Below are 24,955 nucleotides of genomic sequence, written 5' to 3' on the forward strand. Positions count from 1 at the left end.
TAAAAGGACCCTTTTGTCGTTATTTTCCAAAATATCTGCAAGACCCCACAATCAAAACAAATCGACCACGCGTGCTTTTCCCGCAGCAGTGACGTCACGTAAACCCTCCCCTTCCCCGCAAGTAAACAGAAAACATTGGGGAAAACGTCCATGACAGTCGCCGTACGCGTGCCTGATGCGGGGCATACACTGTGAGAGATGAAAGCGGACGTTAATTTGGCGTTTCCCGTGTGTTTTTAGCAAACTTGGGGGATTTGGGGGCCAGCTGACTCGCGCTGGAGCGATGAAGGGAGAGGCGGAAGTGAAGTCACTTGACAGACCGTCCATGTTATTATTGTTATTTTGGTAGCCCTGTGATGAGACGGGCTGGGGAGCCGTTGGTCTCCGAGACAACGACCGTTAACGTTACCGCAGGCCGCCCCGGACCGACACCACCCTCACCACCTCACTGACCCGGAGACAGGAGCCTCGCTGACGGCTGGGGCGGGGGGGGAGGGTGTGAGGACCCAGCTCCAGCTCCAGCTCGGCTCTTACACTCCGGCCGACCAAAAATAAAACGGCGACAAAAACAATAACGGCGCTCGTCAAACGGCTCGACTGGTGTCTGTGCGGCTTGTAGCAGGGACGTGCCGCCGCAGATATGAACGGTATCACCAAGGGCCGGTTCGAGGTATGACAGAGGGAGTGGACCACCAACGGTTAAACTGTTTGTTTCTAGTAGACGTGGGAGTCGTGGGCTTGTATAAGCAAAGTGTGTGTGTGTGTGTGTGTGTGTGTGGACCGTGCTCCTAATTTTACATGCAGTCGGGAGCCGAGGCGTTTTGTTGGTCAAGGGTAATCCGAAATCCTGTTATTGTCCTGCCGCACCAGTAGACAGCGACAACATGGAGCTCAGGACTGCGGGATAGGAGGGCTGTGGCTGAGGATAGTCAATATATCAGGGCCGAGGCTGGCTGGCTGGCAGGCAGGCACTGTCGCCTGAGGTTACAGGCATTCAGGAGGGGGACTGGGGCTGCAGATGAAGAGTAAATATGAGCAGTGTAGCAGCATTCAGTTAGTCATCACTTCGGTTTGCAGATAACACCGCAAAACCTGTGACACCTCCTGTAATACCTGTGACTGACAGGTGCCACAGGAGGTTCACTGGCACACTACAGACGGTCCTTTTTGTGTTCAGTCATAATATGGAATATAACATGACTGCTATGAATTGTCATGTATACTCCCATAAACCTTTTCATATTTCCATGATCAGTTTTGCAGGAAAGTGGTAAACACACGCCCTTTCATACAGGTTAGAGATCCAGTGATCAGCTGCAGTGGTGGAAGAAGTATTCAGATCTTTTACTTAAGTAAAAATTGCAGTATCTTAAGGTTAAGAAAAGGCTATCAGCAGCAAAATGTAGGACTACTTAAAGTATCAAAAGTAAACTCATAATGCAGGCAGAATGATCCCTGCCAGTGTTATATTACTGGACGTTATTATGGATTGAAATCTAACTACTTTATACTCTGTTGGGTAGTTTAATCTATACTAATACATCATATTTGAAAAGATGATTATCTGCTTTGTATTTAAAACCTAGATTTTCAAAGTTACCAGTAACTACAGCTGTCAAATACTTGTAGTGGAGTAAAAAGTACAATATTTGCCTCATAAATGTAGTGGAGTTAAAGTATAAAGTAGCAAAAATGCAAATACTAGGTACATGCACCTCAAAACTGTACTTAAGTAGGCTACAGTACTTGAGTAAACATACTTTTCACCACTGCTCAACTGCATGCAGTTTTACAGAAGTGCATCTTTGCTCACAAACCTTTGATTCACGTTTAATACCTGTGGATTAATAATCACCATGTTTTGCTTTGTCAACGTTTTCTTTGTAATTGTGTACAAACATTAAACCAGCTCCCGTCCAACTAAGCTGTGAGCATTGTTTATCTGACATATCATCAGCACATTGTTGAGATTCTTTAGGTTTTTGACTTGATGCTACTTGACTTTCTCCATCAGGTGTTCAGCCGCCGTAAGCTTGTCAGTAGTATGAACATATGAGTCTACGTGTGAGTGAGTGAGAACAGAAGGTGGTGGTGCTGATGTGTGTTGCCATATCAGTGGATTTCTCAACAGAGCTGTAAGCTTCTTAGATGCAGATGAAAACCAGTGTGTGGTGGGAAACAAGCCGGTGTGTGTCAGAGAGAGAGACTGAAGAGTAGGGGGTAATAGAGTAGGATTTGGGAGTGATGACTAATAGCCGAACACCTGACATGATGCTTTATAATAAACACCTGGCACAAGCCCCTTGTAGTTGTTGCATTGCAGGCCAGAAATTGAACACATAGTATGACCTAGATCTAATTTCCTCATAGTTGTTTTAATGTGGCAAGGAAACTAAACCTGAGTCATGCAAGTTCAAAACCCAGATTTGCATATCCACCCTGTTGTACACTGTCTAGGAATAGGAGTATTACTGCAGAGAGGAACTCCCTGCTTGGGAATGCTACTCTGCTGGCACAGGGAACGAGGGCACCAGAATGCTGAGGCGAACTTTAATGAAGCATGCGTACCAGAGATGGCTTTGAACCTTGCTGTTTTAATGTCATACCCGTGGCTGAGATTACACACCAAATACTATGTTCGTGCCATTACACCTGACAACTTCTTCCATTGGGTTTGGGTTGCACAACACTAAGGGAGGGAAGAGGAGAATAGACTGTAAGTCGGCTGTATGCCAGCTTCTTTGTCTTCTTCTGATTAATGGTTTAGTCTATGAATAATAGTAAAAAATGTCCATCACAAGTTCCAATAGCTCAAGGTAACATCAGCAGTCCAAAACCCCCAAAATATTCCATTAAGAAATTATATTAGAGCTGCAATGATTTGTCGATTAGTCAATTTGTCAAGCGACAGAAATTTAATAGGCAGCTATTTTGATAATTGGTTAAGTCTGTTGGCAAATAAAAATGTAAATGTTGGTGCCACAAATATTTTGTGGCACCAACTTCACAAATGTGAAAATTTTTCTGTAGTAAACTGAATATCTTTGGGTTTTGGACTGTTACAATGAATCATTTAATCGAGAAAATAATCAGCAGATTAATCAATAATGAAAATAACCGTTAGTGGCAGCCCTAAATGATATAAAAGAGAGAATAGTAGCAGGCTTGAACTAGCAAATATTTTATATCCCTGATATATGAATATAATGATTAATTGATAATTGATGATCAAAATTGTTGATGTTAATGATTGTTAAATTTCTTTCGATCGACTAATGGATGAATTGTGTCAGCAGTAATCTGAAATGTCTGTATGTGAATTTTAAGAACTTTAAATATCTGGACAGTACCAGACTAGATGCCATTACACAGTAAAAGTTATGTTTCAGTTTGCAAGTTTAAACCACATCACAGAAATTTTATTTTGCCTATGTTCTTTGCCAATGCCATCTTGTACAAATGTCTATATGTGTCTGTTGAAGGAGAGGTCAAAGGTGAGTGATGTGTTACAGAGGTGGTTTGGAATTAAGTCTAAATTTAGTCGTAAATCCTAAGCCACCTCTGGCTTTAGAGAGACACTGAGATATTATACTGTAGGCCTTGTCTGTTGACAGGTCAAGTTCCTACCATTCAGTACGTACGGTATTGTACAATTAAGGCAAATTTACTTTCAGTTTACTTCAACTGACACGGCTCCAAATATAACTGAAACTGAAGGTCACATGATGATGATAAATGCTTTATTAAGCATTTGTTGAGAGACTTTGTAGAATCTTTATTAAGCTTTTCCATAGAGGCAGTTGGCCCTCATGGGTAGATAGTGAATATGTGTTATTCAGTACAGGGCTATGTGGGAACCAATGATGGAAAACATTTTAACTATATCCTGGAGCTATTATTGGATATAGTTAACCAGTAGGTTCAGATGGGGTTTTCAAACCACTGTTGTGTCGTGATGTTAAAATTCAAACCAGCTTAGTTAATCTTTTGCTGGACCTTGACTGGACCAACTCCCTCCCTTTTGTCTTTTTGACCCCCTCTTCCTCTCAAATGTCCTTTACTTCCTCCCTCCCTCCCTCCTCACCTCCCTCCCCCTCTCTCTCTCTCTCTCTGATTTTAATAATGACTTTTGTACATATTTTTCCTGTAGTCCTTGACTGTTGTACCATTTCTTTGTTTGCCTCTGTCTCCTGTTCCCCCTGCCTCCCTTTTCCCTCTCCTTTATTGCTTTCTCTTTCGAGGAGCTTGCGTCTGTCATGGTGTTAGCCGGAGCCAAGACATTTTCCAAATCAACCTTTGCTCCCCCTGTGCCTTTCCTCATTTCCCTTTTTGTGTTTTCACATTTTGGTGTTTGAGTTTGCGTGTGACACAGCAGGGAGTCTCCCTCATTAGATACAGTTTCTGAGTCTTTGAGGATACAAGTGTATCACTGGCAGGATGCGTGTCTGCAGAGGCACAGTGAATGTGGGTGTTTGCCGTAATTTAAATTCATGGCTGAATACAGCCCACCTGATCTAGAATGTTCTGCCTCTGTTCGTCAGGTTTGACTTAAATCACCTGCAAGCCTGTAAGTGTGTGTGTGTGTGTGTGTGTGTGTCCCACTCAGCAGATGGCCAGACATCCAGCGAGTAGACTAATTGAGATAAGCATGCCAACAAGCTGACCAGGCTAACAGAATTATAAGCTTGTAAGGAGGGGATGTGGAAAGCCAAATGTAGCTCTGGCTTGTTTATTAGCATAGCTTACAGAAGTAATAGCTTTTTTTCTCACTAGTACCTCGAAAGATACTGCAAGGTTCTATTTTTCATTAAAGGATAGGTTAACATTTTTTTCCAACTCTGTCATATGTCGATTGAAAGTGTTATTGGTCGACGTAATCATTCCTCTTGTCCCTTTCTAAAGCGTTTTTGATGGAGTGATGGAGGACAAAATCCAAAATTAATTCTAAAGTCCAGCCAAAGTCTCAAGAGGCTTCAGCAGTATAAGCTAGACAAGTCAAATGTATCTTCCAAAGTTACAGTCTTTGAGCTTTGTTATTATTTTTTATACAGAATGAACACTGTGGATTTTGTCCCCCCTCACTTACATTGAAATTGCTTTAAGAAGTGAACTTTTTGCGGCCATTATGGACAAAAGGAACCACTAAAGTGACCAACAGTGCTTTTAATGTACATATGGGAATAGGATTGTTTTAAGACTTACTTGAAAAATGTGAACTTCTCCTTTAAACACATTTTGAGTTTGGCAAAACGAAATAATATTGTTTTAGATCTGTATGTTCTATGTTCTTGTGATGATGATAATGATGCTCTGTGCTTTCTATGTTTTGACCTTTGTTGCCATTGTAGAAGCTCATGTCTTGTTTCTTTATCATTGCTCTTGACCACCTCAAACACACACACACGCACACACTCATTGTTATTGTTTATCTTGTGTCTCGGCAGGTGTTCTCAAACAGCGATGAAGCCCCCATTAACAAGAAGCTCCCCAAAGAGCTTCTTCTTAGGTAAGATTAATAATACGGAACCTCCCCCCTCCACACACACACACACACACACACAAAATACAACACAACAGACCCTGGGGACAAGGGCTTAGGTCAGGGTTACTCATTAGCTGAAGCAGCCTTGAACAGTTATTGTGTAGGAGTGTGTATGTGTGTTTTTGTCACTAGTTGTGTGTACTGTGTAGGTGTCTGTGTGTGTTTTTTTTGGATTATGTATGTTGTCACTAGTCTGAAATGAGGTCCTGTTAACCTGACCTACAGACCAATATTTTGTCCCACATGACCCATAAATCTGACATCACACACACACTCACACATGTTCATCCTCCACACTGATTTATATATGGATTTTTGTGTGTGTGCGTGCATGTATGTTTGAAAGGGATGCACCTGCGTGTAGCTCTGCAGACACATGATGTGGACTGTTTTCTTTTAATTTCTGCACTACAGTACTGCATGTTTGTGTGTGTGTGTGTGTGTGTGTGTGTGTGTGTGTGTGTGTGTGCGCGCATGTGTGAAACGCTCCTGGGCCTATGCAAACTGTACGTCTGCGTTTGTGTGCTATTAATAGCTTGTCTTAGCTGGTGGGGAATTCCGCAGTGCTGTGCTCTGCTGCTGCTCCAGCTGTGCTCCACAGAGACTACCAGTACACCCATTACCACCAGCACTTCTATCACTGGTGAACAGAAAAACATGTACTCGCATGCACTCGTTAGCTACAACACATGACTTACTGTCACATGTGTCATGTTGAGACACTTACACAACATCAGCTGTGAGGAAGACTCATTGTTATGGCAGTAAATCTTGTTTTTAAACCATGGAAAGTGGGTTGACTGGAGCCTTTTATTTATAATTTTGTTATGCCCTGTCATCATGGTACACAGCGAGGGACATTATTGTTGTCCCAGCTGCATATGTATAATGCAAGTATAAATCTGTGTGTAGACATTTTAAACACAATAACTCAGAAATCACATATAGGAAATTAGTTCACGCCACTTTTGTAATTAGAAATTAATTAGGAGTATAGAGTAAATCAGGGGGACCCCTACAAGGGGTTGCAAGATAAATCTAACGGGTCGTGAGATGATTAATGGGACGGGAAAGAAGAAAAATAATGTTCTACTATTCAAATTTTGATTATTTTTCCTGACATTTCTCTGATCTTTGCATTTTTCTTGTGAAACACTTTTACCTCCTCAAGCATTAACACTTATTCTAAAGAAATAGGGCTACAATTATCGATTATTTCTATTATTGATTAATCTGTCGATTATTTTCACAATTAATCAATGATTCAATCATTTTGTCAATAAAATGACTTCCTGTAGCCCAATGTAAGGTATTCACATTGCTTGTTTTATTTGACCAACGGTCCAAACCCCAAAGATATTAAGATATAACAAGGAAAAACATCAAATCTTCACATTTGAGAAGCTCGGACCAGAGAATGGGTTTGGTAACTTTTGCTTGAAACATGACTTGAATGATTATTAGATTATCAAAATAGCTGCTGATTAATTTTCTGTGGCTCAACTAATCGATTAATCTAAAAGTGATCTGAGAGGTTTAGAGGAGAAACTCACTCTTTGGTTAAACTGCATATAACTCATAGACATATAGTCACCTGTGAAGAGCTGTTGCAAGCAGACATTGATTCATTTTAAGGTGTTGCCAGCCAAAATAGGTTTGGAACCACTGGAGTAGATGACCTATGTGGTATGTGTTGGCAAGTACGTTGCCATAGGAATATTTGCTAATTTGTCTTTTTAATTTGATTAATTAGTGTTTTAATTAGCATTACTATTTATGTTTAATGTATCACTGTGAGCAAGCCCGAGTACCTGACTTGTTTTTGCGTTGCCTTTCAGGTGGTGCATTGTAAACAGCTGTTATCTAGGCCAGTGCAGCATGGATATAAACTGTAAAAACTGTGGCATGATATAGAAGAACCTTGTCTGACAGACGAGCCTCAGAAAGAGTTCAGAGTAGTTCAGGGTCTTCTTAGCCAGAAGTGCTGACTCAGCACCTTCCCTACCACCGCCCAAATTCATGTCTAACCAGTGTCACTATGGCAACCAGTCCTAGACTCACAGTGAAGACTTGACTCTCTCTTATCTTGCTATGCTTGAAGGGCCAGGTGTACATTTGGTCAATAAATAGGACTATGCTCCATTAAAATCCCATTATGTACCATGTCAAAAATAGAGGAATACCTAGGCAGGATTTGACGGAGCAATCAAAGGCTGCTAACTTATGTTCTGTGTTCAGAGACAGCATTAGGGTAAAGTGAAAAACATACTCATGATACTCTAAATTTGGCTCTATTATATCACCTCCTCCCCTTTCTGTTGTCTTTTCTTTCTTACTGTCATGAAAAAGTCCATGTCAATGACTGTATTCAACAATCTGTCTTCATCTAAAACATCAGGGCTGTTCTCAACTATTATGCTTTGCTTGCCTGTGAGTATGATTAACAGAATTCTTCTGTGGTTAGTAAACGGCCTCTCTCTCGCACGTAATAGAAAATCAGATTGTGTTTGATTAAAACAGACAGCCAATCAATGACCAGCGTCACAGCCATTAACCAGTTATTAGAGGGGAGATCGATGAGCGCCTGCTTGATTGGTCAGCTTCTCTGGTGGCCTTGCAATCACTCCAAACACTGTGTGCGTGTGTCCATGTGTTAGATGTGTGAGAGTGCATGTGTGTGGATGTCTTTGCATTGCTTAGTCGATTGTATGCATGTACTCCTTGACACAAGACTCTGGTATAGATTATACAGACATGCCCCAACATGAACTGGGATAACGCACATCAAACACACAGCCTTTGTCCGCGTCTATATGAAGGAAACAATGGCCAGCTCCTGTTTCTGAGGGTTAAAAGGCCATTCAGACCCCAGCTGCACTCAAAGCTTTGGCACCATGACAATTCTCTGAATACCTCAAATTTTCCTATAGATTGTCCCTTTAAGGCACTTCTATGAGCAGTAACAGGCCATTTAATCACTGGGAACTCAGACGAGGTATACATGTTTGGTTTCATGTATGTCCTTCTGTATATGTATGTATATCTGTCAGTCCCATGCTGTCTGTGGCCTTGCCTGTCTGAGTGCCAGAGATTACTCAATGGCAGATTAATGGATTGAGCTGACCCAGTAGCCTGCTGCATGCAGCCCTTTGTGGCTGACCAGCCCACAGCTCCAACACTGCCTCTCTGTGGGGCTCTCCTGCTACCAACCAAACACAGGGGATTGTTCTGTTTTCTACAGACACAAAAAACATATATTGAATCCCCCAAAAGGAAAAATATTCAAATTTTAGGTGGAAACGGTGAACTGAGACAAGCTCATGCTCTTTTTTTTTTTGTCTCTCTCTGTAGAATATTCTCCTATCTAGATGTGGTTACACTCTGTAGGTGTGCCCAAGTGTCCAAGGTAAGCACTTCCATCTCTACACCTCCAAACCACCCACTGTGGACTAATACACAATTCTAAACTATGGTATGGTTGAATTGAAACCGGTTTACCATGATTGAATTCTCTAGAAATGCCTGTAATATAGTGCCATCTGCTGGTTATGTGGAAGTGGACCACTGTTTAGCCATAGTGCACTGCAGCTGAAAGCCATTTATGAATGAGCTATCTGTGAATAATAACAAGGGCCTGGCACGCAGACTGTGAATGCGGAGCTGTGGTGGCTGCCTCTCTCCAATGTGTTTCTGTAAGGAAAATGTTATTCCTCTGTACCTCTGACAAAGCACAAAGTATAGGTTTTATCTTTTTCTATGATATACGTAGCTGTTGTTGTTTTTAATTTTAGGGTAGTTTAACTCTTGTCTGCTGAGCTTCATGTAGGTGTTCTGTGTAGCAACCATTGTTATGATCGGTCAGCCGATTATTTTCTTTATTAATCAATCAATTGTTTTGACTATAAAGTATCAGACACCAGTGAAAATTACCCATTATAATTTCCTAGAGCCCATAGTGACTTCTTCAAATGTCTGGTTTTGTCTGACCAACAGTCCAAAGCCCAAAGATTTTCAGTTTACAATGATATGAAACAGAGAAAAGATGTAAATCCTCACATTAGAGAGGCTCCAGATGGATGTAAGAAGTGAAAACAGTGGCTGGTGCACCTGCTTCATGAACATAGAACCAGAAAGTGGGCATAATTTATGCGTACACAGAGCCAAACCCACAGAGTGCTGTACAATAGCGGTTGACCCAATATGTTCATTAATTTCTCCACCATGTTATGATAACAGAGTCCCCATTCACCTTCCCCCACCTCTGTCTGACCCACATGTCTGTCTCTGTCCACAACCTGTCTGTCACCCTCTCAGGCGTGGAATGTCCTGGCTCTAGATGGCAGTAACTGGCAGAAGATTGACTTGTTCAACTTCCAGACAGACATAGAGGTGAGGGGTGTGTTTATGAGAGAGAAAAGGAGAAGAGTGAAGGGGTAAAATGGACAGTATTTTTGTGTGTGTGTGTGTGTGTGTGTGTGTGTGTGTGTGTGTGTGTGTGTGTGTGTGTGCTTGTTGAGTAGCATTATCCAGCCCAAGGCTTAGTGCTGGGTCAGTAGGCGTTTGGTGCCGACTGCGACGTCACAGCTGATCCTCTGTCCTGTGGCTCTGTCCATCTCTTTGTCCATCTCTCTCTCTTTCTCTCTGTCCCTGTGTCTCTCAGGGGCGGGTGGTGGAGAACATTTCGAAGCGTTGTGGAGGCTTCCTGAGGCAGCTGAGCCTCAGGGGCTGCCTGAGCGTGGGAGATGCCTCCATGAAGTGAGATTCTCATTGTCTCTGAGTGTGGTTCTGCTTTGACTTTTACCAAAACTCATTCTCTTGTTGGTTTGATTACTTATTGTTTTTGTTTAAAGTGATTATGTTCCTGTGTGATTATGTTTAAAGTTTAAGTTGCTTGCGCCTCTTCAGTCCCAGGGGAGTCTGTGGTAGAAACTCTTTTTTTGATTCCATTTCATCTCACTTTACTGCACACACACAAACAAGAACAAAAGAACAGTGGTGGTGTAATTTTGTTTTTACATGAAACTGTTGTACCCCTTGTTCATTTACATGGTTTCTCTTGAAGATTACTATCACCTCTTTAAGCAAGTGATTTAAAGAGGTACAAGCTGTTCTTTGGAGAGTAAGGCTTTCATAAAAAAAAGAAATGTACAGTAGCTGTACAACAACCTCTCAAGGGCCTGTAGATGACTCTGTTAATTGGCTCCCGAGCAGCTCCCAGCATCTGACTTCTTATTTATTCAATGAAGCGACTCTTGATTAATTCCCCCTTCTCCCTCTCTACTGTTTCAACTCTTTCCCAGGACATTTGCTCAGAACTGCAGAAACATCGAAGTGTTGAACCTGAACGGCTGCACCAAGATAACAGACAGCACCTGTCTCAGCCTCAGCAAGTTTTGCTCCAAACTCAAACAGCTGGATCTCACCTCCTGTGTGTCCATCAGCAACCACTCCCTCAAGGCCCTCAGGTAGCCCCCACACACTTGGTATTGCCCTGGCTACTTAAACCTAAAACCCATGTAACTATCAACCCCTTACAGAAAATAGTTCTCAAGCCCTCACACACACACTCTATATTGTGCACACTGTTTTTTGTTGAACTCTTAAGGAAATGATAAATGTACACAGGTGTAATATAACACATATCTCCATTTGGTTCACATGTCCTGTGTGTTTTGTCTTTATCTTCATTGTGTAATGTGTGTGCGTGCTCAGTGATGGCTGCAGAATGCTGGAGATGTTGAACCTGTCATGGTGTGACCAGATCACACGTGATGGCATTGAGGCTCTGGCTAGAGGCTGCAATGGTTTACGAGCACTGTTCCTCAGAGGCTGCACACAGGTACAGGAATGGCAGTGCGCACACACACATGCACACACATACACATACATAAACACACACACACGCCAGGGCAAGAATTTGTTTTTCTTTCAGTGGGCATTTTAGGCCTTCTTTATTGGCATTTTGACCCTTTTACAGAGTGCTTTTATTTCATGTTAAATTAAATGTTTTGAAATACAATTCTAATTAAACACTTATATAGCCCAAATATCATAAAAGATAAAAAATACATTAATAAAAGACCATAATTAAGGCTAATCCTTTTACAAATTTTCCCCATAAAATGCCAAGATTTCTTAAAAGGAGTAGATTGGTTAAAACATTTTTCCTGCTTTTTATCCGTTTTTTTATCCTCCCATGCATCAAGACGTCATCGTGTTACCTGCTGCCAGAGGACACTGTTCACTACAGTTTACTGTAAACAAACAGGGTCCTCTGGTGGTGAAGACAGCTCACAATATGCTTCAGCTGAGGAGAAATGGTAAAACTACAGAATACTCAAAACAAATACCTATACATTTTTAATAATAAAAAAACATAACCACAAGTCACATTTCTTTCCCACTGCTGAAAAATTACTTACTTAAGAGAAATGTGCCCTTTTCTCTAAATACTGTTCCCAACACAGTACATTTTCCATCCAATGGAATTTGGGTTTTTTACTTATGTATTGGTTGTTTTTTTGTTGATATAGTGGTTTGTGTCAGGTTGGCATTTTCTTTTTCTGCTGCTTCTGTAGAGCCAATATTTTCTTCAGGCTGTGTGCGCTGTTGTTGTTGTCGTTGTTTTAATAACCAAAGTCTAGTCTATTTTTCTTACCCGGAAAAAATACCATGAATCCCCAACGGATCATCTTTTTGGGCTCGCAGGGGACCGTAGACACACATGAATTGATTTAACTCATTGGAAAAACGGGTAAAATTGAGCAAAAGTTATAGGGGGGCATTTTAAGTTTCAAGAGGCATTCAATCACAAGCCACTATTGATTATTAGCAGATACATCAACACACATAAACAGAGTCACATACATAAATTATTGATCTAGGTGTTTGATTAATAATACTGTGCATTTTTTTATTTTAACCCAGCTGGACGATGGAGCATTGAAACACCTTCAAAAACACTGCCCAGAACTCACCACCATCAATATGCAGTCTTGCACAGTAAGACAAACATTTGGTTGTGGGATGCGGGGGATGAGGGATGCGTCTGTATGCCTCTGTGTTTTTGTAATTTGTCTTGTGTGTCTGTTGCCTCCAGCAAATAACAGATGAAGGCCTGGTCAGTCTGTGCCGAGGATGCCACAAGCTACAGATCCTTTGTGTGTCTGGCTGCAGTAACATCACTGATGCCTCCCTCACGGCAATGGGACTCAACTGTCCCCGACTCAAGTGAGAAAAACACACACATATGCACGGACACACCTGTCCCACCATCCTTCACGAAATATATCCACAAATGTATCCATAAAATCTCCTCAGGCAGTTTGACTGCTATCATTTCCAAAAATGGACTAGAATAATCATTGTTATTTGTGGTTTTGCATTTAATTTTAGCTACCTGAAAAGGCCAGAGTCTCTTTTTCATCTGTGGTGTCCCTCAACACACTTGTAAACATGTTAAAAATTTTGAGAAACAGATTTTATTGAACAAACAAGGTTACAATCCGACAAGGATCTCAGGTCTGATACATGATCCCAAACCTAGTGGAGAGAATCTGTCATTACTTTCTCTTCATATCCAATTGTTGGCTGATGATTTTGATAAACCTTGGTAACACACCACACTAAAACATACCCTCCAAGTAGCCTTAAGTTAAGTTGCGTGCGTGTTTGTGTGTTCTCAGGATCCTTGAAGCTGCACGATGCTCCCATGTTACGGATGCTGGGTTCACTGTGCTGGCCAGGGTGAGTTTCATTTAGCTCTTTTTGTCCTGTTTTCTCTGAACCTTTTGTTGGGTCAGCCATCCATTTCACCTCGATATCTCTTGAGTTCGATTGAATGATTTTGAATTTCTGTTTTTCTTCACAGAATTGTCATGAGCTTGAGAAAATGGACTTAGAAGAATGTATTTTGGTAAGACATTTTGTGGTGTCCTTATTTATTCCCAACATCATGCTCATGGTTGTTTATGTTAAATCTGGAATAATTCTTGGCTTTGATCTATTTGTCTGGGTAGAGATTAGATTGTAGGAAAAAGACATATGTGATTGCGTGCATTGCAGGGTATGTTTCCTGATAAGAGGGAGAGTGAGTGGCACAATGATCATTTTGATCAAATTCAAATCAAATCAAAATCAAATTGATTTTGACAGAAAGCAGAGAGGGAGATAGAAAAGATGTGACACAGAAGAAAAAGTTTTAGCAGGATACAAAACTAGATACGAACATGCAACACACACTTCCAAAAATTGTGAATTAAGACTGTCTCTTGACATGTGACAGTACGTTAATCAAGCTTGTCCTCTCCACAGGTGACAGATAACACCCTGGTTCAGCTGTCTATCCACTGCCCTCGCCTGCAAGCCCTGGTAAACATTTACACCTGCAGTTCTGATTTTATGCCAGGTTCTACCTCAGCCAATCTGCAAGCGTTTGGAGCTTTAATCCTTATATCTGTGTGTCTTCAACCCTGTCTGCCGTGCCCTGGACAGTCCCTGTCCCACTGCGAGCTGATCACAGACGATGGCATCAGAGCTCTAAGCAGCAGTACCTGTGGCCAAGAGCGCCTCACTGTGGTGGAGCTGGACAACTGCCCCCTCATCACTGATGTGACCCTGGAGCACCTGAAGAGCTGCCATCGCCTAGAGCGCATTGAGCTCTACGACTGTCAGCAAGTCACCAGGGCTGGCATCAAACGCATCCGGGTCAGTGGAAATCATGGGAACATGTTTTTGATCACATAGACTCTGCTCTTGTTGGGGATTGGATCAGTGACTTCTTAAAATCACTTCTCTGCTCATTTGTTCTGTACCTTATTTTATCTAAAAGTCATATACCGTGACAATACATTTTTTCGCTTTCTTGTCAAGAGGTAGATGAGAAGATCAATACTCATAATAGTAAGAGAGTGGCCTTGATCTTCTCATCCAACTCTCAACAAGTATGCAAATAACTTTTTTCTGTTTTTTTTTTGTTGTCTTTTAATATCCTTGTATTAACACACCTCTTCCCTACATAGGCCCACCTTCCAGAGATCAAGGTCCATGCCTACTTTGCTCCAGTGACACCTCCTCCCTCTGTACATGGAGGTGGCCAGCGTCTGTGCCGCTGCTGCATCATCCTCTGACAGTGGAGGGCCAGGGGGGGCCACCTCTGTCTACAGGTCCTGCTGCTCTGATATGGGCTGAAATGGGGTGGGAGTGGGGGAACTGGGGAAGGTGTAGGGGAGAGGAGGGGCTGGACCCGCTCACTGCTCCTGATCACTGATCAATACATAGACTGATCGCCACTGATCCCTGATCAGTTGAACCTGCCCCTCCTCTCCTCTTGCTCAACAATCAGCACTGCAGCAGCATCTGGTTTGGGTGTGGTGGGGTGGATGGAAAGAACATGGACAGATGGACTCTCTCTTTTTCTCTTTCTGTCTCATTCTCTCTTTCTCACCATAAAGGCAAAAACATGTTCTCCACTCCATTCTGCTCCTCACACCCCTGACTCCCCACCTGTGGGCGTAGAGGACTGCATCTGGACAGCTGGAGTTGGGGGGGAGGGCTGGTCTGAACAGTGGAACTACAATGCATCATGTTGAAACAAAAAAAAAAAAAATGACGATATTGTCATCTTGGACAACTGTCTGTGGAGTATCATCTCAACCAATCACATGACACCTCTATGTGACCATCCTGTGATTCATTCTGCTTTGACCAATAAACACGCAGCATGGAGGGAGGTGAGAGCTGGGTTGTGGGAAATGTAGATCTTCTGGATATAAACAGTGAAGCTTTCGCACAGCCAGCTCAACTCCCTAGTGTGGAAGAGTTGAGAAAAAAACAGGAAGTACAGAATGAGACGTGTGACATATTTGTGCATCTGAGAAACTTTTGTTGAGATTTTGATTCTGTTCCTACAAAGAATGTTTTGCAATGGAAAAAAGAATTACACTTATGGCAACTCACTCAAAATTGGGGTATGCCAACAAAAAATTGTTTTATTTTTCTTTTCTTTTTTTCAGTGCTTATTGTAATTGTCCATACCTGTCTATCCAGAGAGGGAGATATGTTTGCCATTTTTTTTGAAAAGGAAAAGAACAAACTGTTGCAGTTTGACAAAAAAAAAGGACCTATGAGTCAGACCCTCAGCATCTAAAAGCGTTATGTTGACTCTGGATGCTACTGGGATGACTGGCCTCTCCTGTGTACTGCATGGTTATATTGGTTCGTAGGCCCTGATCCGTCCTGTCAGTAGCCCTGTGCACTAGCTCCTACTTGACCACTTAAGCATTTGTTTACATCCTGGATTAGGTTAGCACCACGGACAAACTTGTTTACATCAGTAGGTTTCCAGTCTCCCTGTTTTTAACTGGACTGTGAAGTCCATTATTCAGATTTATTTCTGTGTGTATTTGGATATCAATCAGGGCTAACGGTGCAACTTTGCTTCAAAATGAAATGGAAATAAAGATTAGATAATAGGTGAGAGAATGTGAGCAAAGGCACCTCAACTTTTTGACAATCACATGAATTTATGTATTTGAAAGTTAATTCAGTGTGGTTTTGTATAATTGGCAATTTACTGATGATGTAGGATATGATGAATTGTCTGTATTCAATATACTCCACTCGCTTAATGACCCCAGGAGCACATGAGGAATTATTTAGAATTAGCATTTGACACAAATCTGGTGAGATCTGCTAATCTAATGCATTTAATTGATCAGCAACAAATTCCCTCTCATGTAGTACTACAAAACATATGTGACAACAGGAATGTGATAAGCAGGGACTGGAAAGCCCCAGAACCAACTGTTTATTTTACGCTATACAGACACTCCTTCGGGTAAACTGGATCTCAAAATTATCTGTCTTGCCATGCAGAGTAACACATGTATGGGGCATGAAATACCACTTCTCAAAGCACTGAAAATACAACAAAACAGAAGCAGCTCGTAATATTGCGATAAACAAGAGACTGGCAAGTGCTGTGTAGTGCTCCAAGACTGGGGAGATTGACAGGACTATGGATAGGACTGAAACAAGGAGAGCAGACAGAAAGAGTAAGAAAGACTCAGATGGACTTGGATACATAGCTGACTTGACTGGCGTGATACTAATGCCCTCTCTTTGACAGCTGTTTTAACAGTTTTATGTTTAAGAAAATAAAGAAATAAATGAAAAAAAGAAACAAATGAATAAATAAAAGTGACTAATAGTAAACGTGCCTTGTCTCTCCAGTGTGAGATTTTGTCTAACAATATCTAAAGAGTACTTTATAGTAAACTGCGGCAAAATGAAAACAGGCCACACCGCAGCTATCCGCTAGATGTCACCCAAGAGCCGTGTAGACGGCAGACACACCCACATAACAGTGCAATGTATTTGATCCATTAATGTGTTACAGAAAACAGCCATAAGTCAGAAATAATGACAAAAATTATATAATTTCACTTACTACTGATGTATCTATCTAGCACAAGTGCGGTCCTCAATACACTTGATAATTCGACATTTTACATCAGGCAATATGCTGGCCAGCTGTGCGGCGCCCGAAGACCCATCGGCCTGATCGTTGATCGGTTGCGCGGTTGCGCCCCCTGGTAAACTGCAGTCCCCGGCAGCGCTCAAGCTTTCAGCGCCTCTTAACCGGTTTAGCGGTATCGGCTATTATTCCTGGATAAAAGAGAAACCAGTTACCGCGGGACTGGAGCCGAGCCGTTGTTGTGGAAGTTTGATGCAACTTTACCGCTGAAGGAGTCGACAGCTGAAGGCTCAGCAGACTTTCCAGCCTGTGGCCATGGAATATAGAAGCGGAGTGGAGCCAGGCGTCAGGCCTGCGAATAACTAACGTTAGCTAGCTGAGCTAGCTGATGTGGAGCAGTCTATCCTTGTTTGGGTCGCTGTGCTAACTAGCTAGGTGCTATTTTTGTTAGCATAACAGATAGCCAACCAGGGTTGCCTGCTTGTTTTGATGCGGTTATATTTAACGAATCTGCTGGGACCCACTACAATTACACGTTTCCTGAACTTTTGTCGAAGTTTAAAGTTAACCTTCGGAGCTAACGTTGTATAACGTTAGTAACGTTAAGGAAGCTAGCAAGCAAATCCTTTGTCGTACAAAGTTGAGCTTTTGATTTGGTCAGAGGGATGATTTGTGTGTTAAACTAATCTGTATTTTTTTTTTTTTTTTTTTTTTTACAACGGATTATATATTGATGAACATCAGTTAGACGCAGTCCAGACCGCACAGTCTTTTGCTCCTCCACGGGACTAACGCTACAGTTAAAATCTTTTTCGGTCACCCCGTCCCACCGACCACTGTCTCTTGTCTTCGGCCAGCTTCAGTGGCTGGCCACACAGCACTGAGTACCCAATGGAGGACCATGACAACATGGACTATTTTTACCAGCAGGTAGTGCAAAAAGACGTTACCCGCAGGTTGCAGGTCGGCCAGGACCTCATTGACTTCCTGAACGACCCGCACCGCTCCCCGGACGTGGAGCAGGACAAACCCCGGCTGGATAAGACCGTGGACGAGCTAACGGGATGGGTGAACTCCAGCAATTTCAAGGTAAGAGATCTTGGCCAGTCATCGTATGAGGCTATCGCAGTGTCACTGCAGCAGTCATCCCTTCGACTTGTTCATGAATTATTTTCTACCAGTTTACCCAGTGAACTGGAAGAGAGTAATGGAAATGTTATTTGCCAAGAGGTTGGTTTCGATGCGAAGAACTTAAGCACAGATGAGGAATTTCAAACGAGCTGTTATCGCTTTAGTGGTATGAAGAGGACAATCTGATCTAATTTAAAATAGAGCTAATCAACCTGGTAGCCCCTCTTCATAGCTGACCTCAGCAAAGTCAGAAGAGTCAAAATTTTATTTGCGTTTTCATACAGCGCATCTTCTTACCAAACCTCACAAAAGATGAATGCGATGTTTCTTTTTGACAACCTATAAATCTACTCCTGGAACACAAGAGGCAGACATTTTTAAATCTCATCCCAGTGACAGAGTAGGACATTTGCAGGGCAATCCTGTGGTTTGTTGGAGTTAATATTGTTTTGGCTGAGACTGTGTGTCTGTGTTAAGGGGACCCATTGTCAGCACTGTAGACCACTGGATGGGATGGGGGAGGGGTTAGACTCATTATTATGACCTATGCTTTCTCTCCATCTATCCCTCTCCCTCTCTTGTTCTCTCTCTCACACTCACTCACGTATGGACACACACTCTCTGATTATCTCCGTTTGCCTTTTACCAGTTTTTCTCTTCATTCTCTCTCCTGCTTCATGCTCTGTGTGTGTATTGGCCTCGTCCACACTCTTTGCTATATCTCGGAAATCCTGGAATGTGACATTTTTGCCAGGGTATCACACCGATCCAGACAGCAAGTCAAAACTGTCTGAAATCTCTTTTCAAGTTGTGCTGAAATTTGACTCCCAAGTCTCTGTTTTTGAAGTGATTAACATTGTCTGCACTAATATGCAGGACTCAGCAAGACTGCAAGAGTGTGGAAATTGTGTGTTCAGCATAACCAAAGCATCATCTCTTGGTCTCCCTTTTTTAGTGGTAGAAAATGCTCATTTGACGTTTTTTTAACTAATTTCCATTTACTACCGAGAAGTTGATAAAGATGCGCCCATACTGCTTTTTTGATTGCCTACGCTAATTTCAAGCACCAGTCAAACATTTGTTCCAAGAATTTCATCTTGAGCTGTAACAAGCTAACGTGTCCCTTTTTTGTTCAGATTTGTTCTTTTATGTGGATGACATACAGTAACTTGAGCTCAGATCAGTGTCTGGCAGTGATGAGTGAGTGAGTTGTGACCCCCCAGAGGCCTTCACATAGCAGGCTTTTAGTGATGTTGATTGGCTCCCTGTCGGGCGAAAGGACAGGAGGAGCTGTAAGCGGGATGCTGAGTCAGCACAGAGAGAGGCAAGAATAGAGAGATGATGCAGAGTTGACAAGAGGTGGAGAATGAAGTTGTAGTTCTTGGGGGAGAATTGGAGTGATAAATAGGGTAAGGGTAGGTGAGTGGAAAACAGAAGTTAGGACTGATAAATAGATACAATGATAAGGCAGCTGTCGCACCCAAGTTCTTATTTTAGGAATGGATAAAATACTGTATTTCTTCTGTCCCTTGGCTCTCTTCATCTCTCTATTTCACTTGTGTGTCCTTGTTTGGGGGTTGTTGTTTCTTTTTTTTTGACAATGAGTCAGTTTCACCCTCTTCTTTCTTTTCCTCTTTCACTAGGTAGAACAGCAGGTTCACCTCATACATTTTGCTCTCACAACATCACAGAAGCCTTATGAGACATGCAAAAAGTGTGCATTAATATTGCATGTTGCATTTATGGGCTGCAGGGCCAGATGACTGGACACTGACTGATCAAGGGTTGATACTGGTACCAGGCTGCCCTGCCCAGACACTCTGATCTTTGTGATTATGTACTGCAGCATTAATATATTCTTTTTTCTCTTTAAAACAATGAAAATATTTTTGTGTTAGCCTGCTGTTTCTACAAACCCAACTCTTTCTGCAGGTGCTTCGTAGCAGAAACCTTGAAGAGAATTCATTCCAGCTTTTAGACATTTTTGGGTTATTTATTATCAGTTAGGAGACAAACACCAGGTGCTTATTGCAGTTTGATCAAATCTCAGAGTTCAGTACAAGAAAATAAGGTATGCTATGTCTTTCCCATTCTGTTGCTATCATCCTCAGTAATGTTAGACATCACCCTTAGCGGTGCTGTGGACTAATAATTTAAATGTAATTGTGCCAATATTATGGTAATAATATTTGCTTTATATTTCTTATTTCTACTATTTTTATTGTTTTGCACCAAAATACCAAAGCAAATTCCTTGTATGTGTAAACCTACTTGGCAATAAAGCTGATTCTGATAAAATAGGCAAATGTAATCTAGCACTACATGAAACAAACATGCCTACCAATCGCACAGTGACCACCAAGATGAAAGTGAGTATATATTTAGCAACACAGCTTGAGCAGGGATTTGAACTCACATAGGCCTCCATTCACTGTCAAATAAGCCATCAGGCGCACCAAAAATGTTATTTTTGAGCACCTAATGGATCTAATAGAGCTGCAGCTAGCAGTTACTTTTATTATCAATTTATCTGTTGATTATTGTAATATCATGATTAATGGTTCGATATATTAAATGTCTAAACTAGTGAAAAATTACCATCACAGAGCCTGAGGTGACATCCTCAAATAACTTATTTTGTCCAACTAACAGTCCAAAAACCTAAAAATATTCAATTTACAATAATATAAAACAGAGAAAAGCAACAAATCCTCACATTTAAGAAGCTGGAACCAGTAAATGTTTGCTGTTTTTGCTTGATAAATTACTGTCGACTAATTTCTTGGTGATCAACTAATGGGTTAACGATCTAATTGTTTTAGCACTTGTCTCTATCTTTGCACATTTTGTCCACTCCCAGATGCTGCTGTGTGAGCTTTGGACCCTGTTTTTCTGTCCAAAACTCCCTTTAAGCCTCTCTAGAATCCAGAGTAAACCCTGTACATGGTATGCGAATTAGCAGGCTAAGCCACCATATGGACCAACCTGAGTCTTCACAAAGAACCATTCATTCATACCATTCATACATACCTCAGTCACACTGATGTTATGAAGCTTGCAGTTTAGAGATGCAGGGGTGTGTTGCACAACAACGTGTGTGTGTGATCCTTTTAGACACTGCTCTGTCCACATGCCTGATGTTTTTAGTATTTGGGCTGATACATAAGTGCCCATTTGGTCTTTCTTTTTTCCCCTCTTCTTTCCTCCATCATTCCCTCCTCACCCCTAGTTGGACTTTTCACTGCAGGAGGCCTTTAGAGCAGGAGAAAACCTCCCCTTCTTCTCCATCTTTCTCCTGTCCAAGGTAGATAACATTCCCAGTCCCTTCCATCTCCTCCTCTTTGTCTATGTGTGAAGATGCCATATGGTTGTGGGCGCAGAGCTTGTTGGGGTGCTGGGTGGAGGAGGGGGAGGGGAGACCTCAGGGCCGTTTCCTTCCTATACTGTTTCTTCTTTCTCCTGCTGTTTTTCCTCTCTTCCTCCCCTCCTCCCCCTAAATTAGGTCAGTATGAAGGAGTCATCATAATGACCCAGAGCTCATGTTTCTTATCCAGGTGATTTTTGTTTTCTCTGGTATTACTTGGCCTTCGTCCCTGTGTTTTTCCTCAGCACCCCCCATCCTCCCCCTTTTTGTTTCTATGGTTACCTGGTTCTGCTGTTCCTTTGACTAAAATAGGGAAAAAACTGCAGTCAACAAGACAAAGGAGTCATGAGAATAATGTTTTAATGGATTTTCTTTTTGGACTGTTCAGCGTTACCGCAGCACTGCCAAAACAAGCATTCCAGGAGCACAGCGCAGTGTGGGATGTGATCCTAATCAGAAACACAGTGGAAAACTCAACTTTACTGTTGGACAAGTCACAAGACATTTTTGTCTTTTATTATGACTGAGCCAAATCACAGTGGTGGTAGACAAGAAAGATGCGTAAGGGGACTGTCAAGGGTCACTTTAACAAACATCATGACAGTGTGAATGCAGTGCATACATCTTAACATGTTGTCACCTCAGCATTTTATTCTACATTTGACTTAAGTCATTGTGTTGACATCCAAAAGTCATAAAAAGTGCATTAGCTGCTGTTATGCAGATATTATAGAGGGCACAAGGTTACATAATCAACAGTGCCACAGCTGTTTGATACAGTATGGTATTACCCATTAAATATGACATTTATATTAGTTATTTAGACTTTTGTTCTGACTGTTAACTAGAGTACCATTCCTTTATCCATACAAACAAATGTTCAACCTTAGCCAAGCTCCATACTTCATAAGATTTGCATGACAAAATAATCTCAACTGTAAAGTCCACTTAATAGGTTTTTTGGAGCTTTCCACTGCATGTCAGGGTTTTCACCAGTGAATGGAGCTGGCTCAGTTATCATCACTAATTTAACCTGATAATAAGTGGTTGTGTGCTGGGGGTTCAAGGATGTGAAGTTCAAGCCTTTAGCAGTTAAAACGTTTTTATTTCTGACATTTTGGTTCTGGTTTTTTATGCGTGTATATATAAACTTAACAGGTGGATGGAAAATCACAATATCCATTACTGTACAGTGGTGCTCATTCATTCTGCAGCCCCATGTCACTTAATTACAAACACTATGATAGACAACCTCTTGAATCTGCTGAGGAGGTCACATGGCAGAAAAAATATACTGTGGGGGGGGACACTGAGAAACAAGAAGCACTTAGTCAGTATTTGTTTTGGGGGTTTTTTTAATTAATTTTTTGATAATGGTAAGACTTCCAATATGGACACTTAGCTTTCAGAATAAACATGGTTTTATTTTATTTTACAGACTGCTAAACCATGCACTGGGTTTAGTGATTTGTGTGTACATATTTCCATCTCAGTACTTGTTACCTCAGGTTACTCTCAGTACAAATCAGTTCCAGTTTGTTCTTTGTTGCTGTTAAGAACTCAACTGTAATTTTATGTTGCCAGTCTCTGTTGGGTACGATATTTGTGTCAATGTCTCACACTACAAGGCTCATCTAGATATCAGAGTTTTGGGGAGTTAAACTGGTTTAAAAAGCTGTTGGCAGACTGACTGGTCTGCATCTTGAATAGGAGACAAGGAGAAACTTTAATTCCTTCAATTTCTTGAACATGACAAAACTAACTTTCACAGTCTCAGCTGTTTGCAGAGGCAGAAAAACTCAGGAGACAGTTTGATTCAGCATTTTGTAAATCCATTTAGGATGCCAAGATCAGACTAATATGTTGCTAAAACATCTTCAATGAGAACCCTAAATTCATCCTCAGCCCATGTGTCTTCATATCACTGCTGCCACTGCTGTTGATGTGTAAGCAGACAGTGAAACAGCTCGAAATGTACTAAATTTGTTGACATGAAAAGTACAGGAAACATCTGTGAACTGTCACAAACCTGAAGCCATGCATATTGTGTAATAATTGTGTATAATTATTGTGTATGACCCACTATAACCTTGCCCCTTTGCCTTTGTTTTGTAGGTGGCATTGTTGGGGATAGACATCTGTGGTGCGTTTGTGGACCGCATAGGAGAGCGGTTCAAAGGATACCTGGGCACAGGTGAGATATCTAACCTATCCACACCCTGAATTTCCTGAGTTATGTTCTATTTACAATGAAACTCATTCCCGAAATGTTTGTATTTTTTCTTAAACTAAACTCAAAAAGGATTTGTCAGTTTTTTTCTTGCTTCTGAAACAGCATTATGATACACACAAATACTTTGTATGTTCTGTGGCAATTTCCTTGTCTGTGAAATGGATAGCAAACCTGTACAAACATGTACCTGTACAAACCTGTTTTCAGGTATTATATAACCAACACACACTGTCATAATTTGTCATTCTTTGCAAAAGGGATTAAAAGAATGTCATTCTTTGATCATTTCATTAAGCTCAAAGGTAAATGTCCATCCCTTTGTTATTGTTTGTGTATTGTTGTATAGACTCTTCAGCTTATGTCCTTCCATTTTGTCTCTCACTTCCACTTTGTGGTTCCTCTGAGACAGACCAGCAGCACTACTCTAAAGCCTGGCACCACCCCCCTCTCTATTATACATCCTTTAGTCTATATTTAGGCTCTGAATTGTCTGCCATAATGTAGCTCTGTCTATTACACCCCAAAACCACACCTCACATTCATATGACCTCATACTCAGACTCTTGTATCAGATTTCATGCTCTGTATGTGTGTGTTATGTCAGTGCCAGCCCTTGTGTGTGCCCGCTTAAGGTGTCACCAGCTGTCTTTGTCAACCAGACTGGCTCTTGTCCCCAACAAACACACAGAATCCTGCAGTGCAGCTCTAGGATGATTGGATCTGTCACACTGTGCAAAGTCTGCCAACACACACACACACACAGAAAAACACACACACACTCTTTATCTTTCTCACTGTCCAGGACATGGCCTTAGCCCGGCTCTGTGTATGAGTGTGTGTGTAATGGAAGTGTGTGTTTCAGATTGATGGTAAAAACATCTCTCTGAGCCACCGCTGGCTCTGGAATCCCCCCCCCCCCAATTTGACTTCCATCTCTCCTTTCCTGTGTTCTCTCGCCTTCTCCCTGCACTCACCCTCCTCCCACACACACTCAGGGTGGAGGAAGATGAGATCATTGCGACTGAGTGATTGTATTGATCTACAGGAATGACTCATTGTACATGGCTGCTGCCATTACACTGTATGTGTGTGCATGTTTGTGTGTGCACATTGACACTGTGCTGTTGGCCATCTTACAAAGTAACTCCCAGAAAGTGAAATGGAAGTAAAATAAAAAGATCATATAAGGCTGTAATCGATAATACTTCA

The 24,955-nt window shown here is 41.6% G+C and overlaps 2 protein-coding genes across 51 annotated transcripts in view; both read left to right on the forward strand.

The window, feature by feature from the left end:
* Positions 1-15,433, forward strand: fbxl2 (F-box and leucine-rich repeat protein 2). Of its 2 annotated transcripts, XM_044172282.1 has the most exons (14): positions 116-670; positions 5,445-5,506; positions 8,894-8,948; positions 9,857-9,931; positions 10,203-10,297; positions 10,843-11,007; positions 11,255-11,381; positions 12,470-12,544; positions 12,642-12,772; positions 13,228-13,288; positions 13,413-13,457; positions 13,856-13,912; positions 14,036-14,248; positions 14,563-15,433. In XM_044172282.1, the coding sequence occupies exons 1-14, from the start codon at positions 641-643 to the stop codon at positions 14,668-14,670; spliced, it is 1,299 nt and encodes a 432-aa protein (XP_044028217.1). In that variant the 5' UTR covers positions 116-640; the 3' UTR covers positions 14,671-15,433. The 2 variants fall into 2 exon arrangements, with proteins under 2 accessions (XP_044028216.1, XP_044028217.1); XM_044172281.1 differs by having other exon boundaries at positions 1-670; positions 13,856-14,248.
* A 1,671-nt stretch (positions 15,434-17,104) lies between these two features.
* clasp2 (cytoplasmic linker associated protein 2) overlaps positions 17,105-24,955 on the forward strand; it is a 64,780-nt gene continuing 56,929 nt past the window's right edge. For 39 of the 49 annotated variants that reach the window (XM_044172231.1, XM_044172237.1, XM_044172238.1 and 36 more), the window contains exons 1-2: positions 17,106-18,107; positions 23,629-23,707. In XM_044172231.1, the coding sequence (XP_044028166.1) occupies positions 17,910-18,107; positions 23,629-23,707 (277 nt within the window). In that variant the 5' untranslated portion in view covers positions 17,106-17,909. Of the gene's footprint in view, positions 18,108-23,628; positions 23,708-24,955 lie in introns of all 49 variants that reach the window. The other 10 variants (XM_044172219.1, XM_044172232.1, XM_044172221.1 and 7 more) reach the window with 1 other exon arrangement.

This window comes from Siniperca chuatsi, linkage group LG17 (genome assembly GCF_020085105.1).
Source record: "Siniperca chuatsi isolate FFG_IHB_CAS linkage group LG17, ASM2008510v1, whole genome shotgun sequence".
Lineage (NCBI taxonomy): Eukaryota > Metazoa > Chordata > Actinopteri > Centrarchiformes > Sinipercidae > Siniperca > Siniperca chuatsi.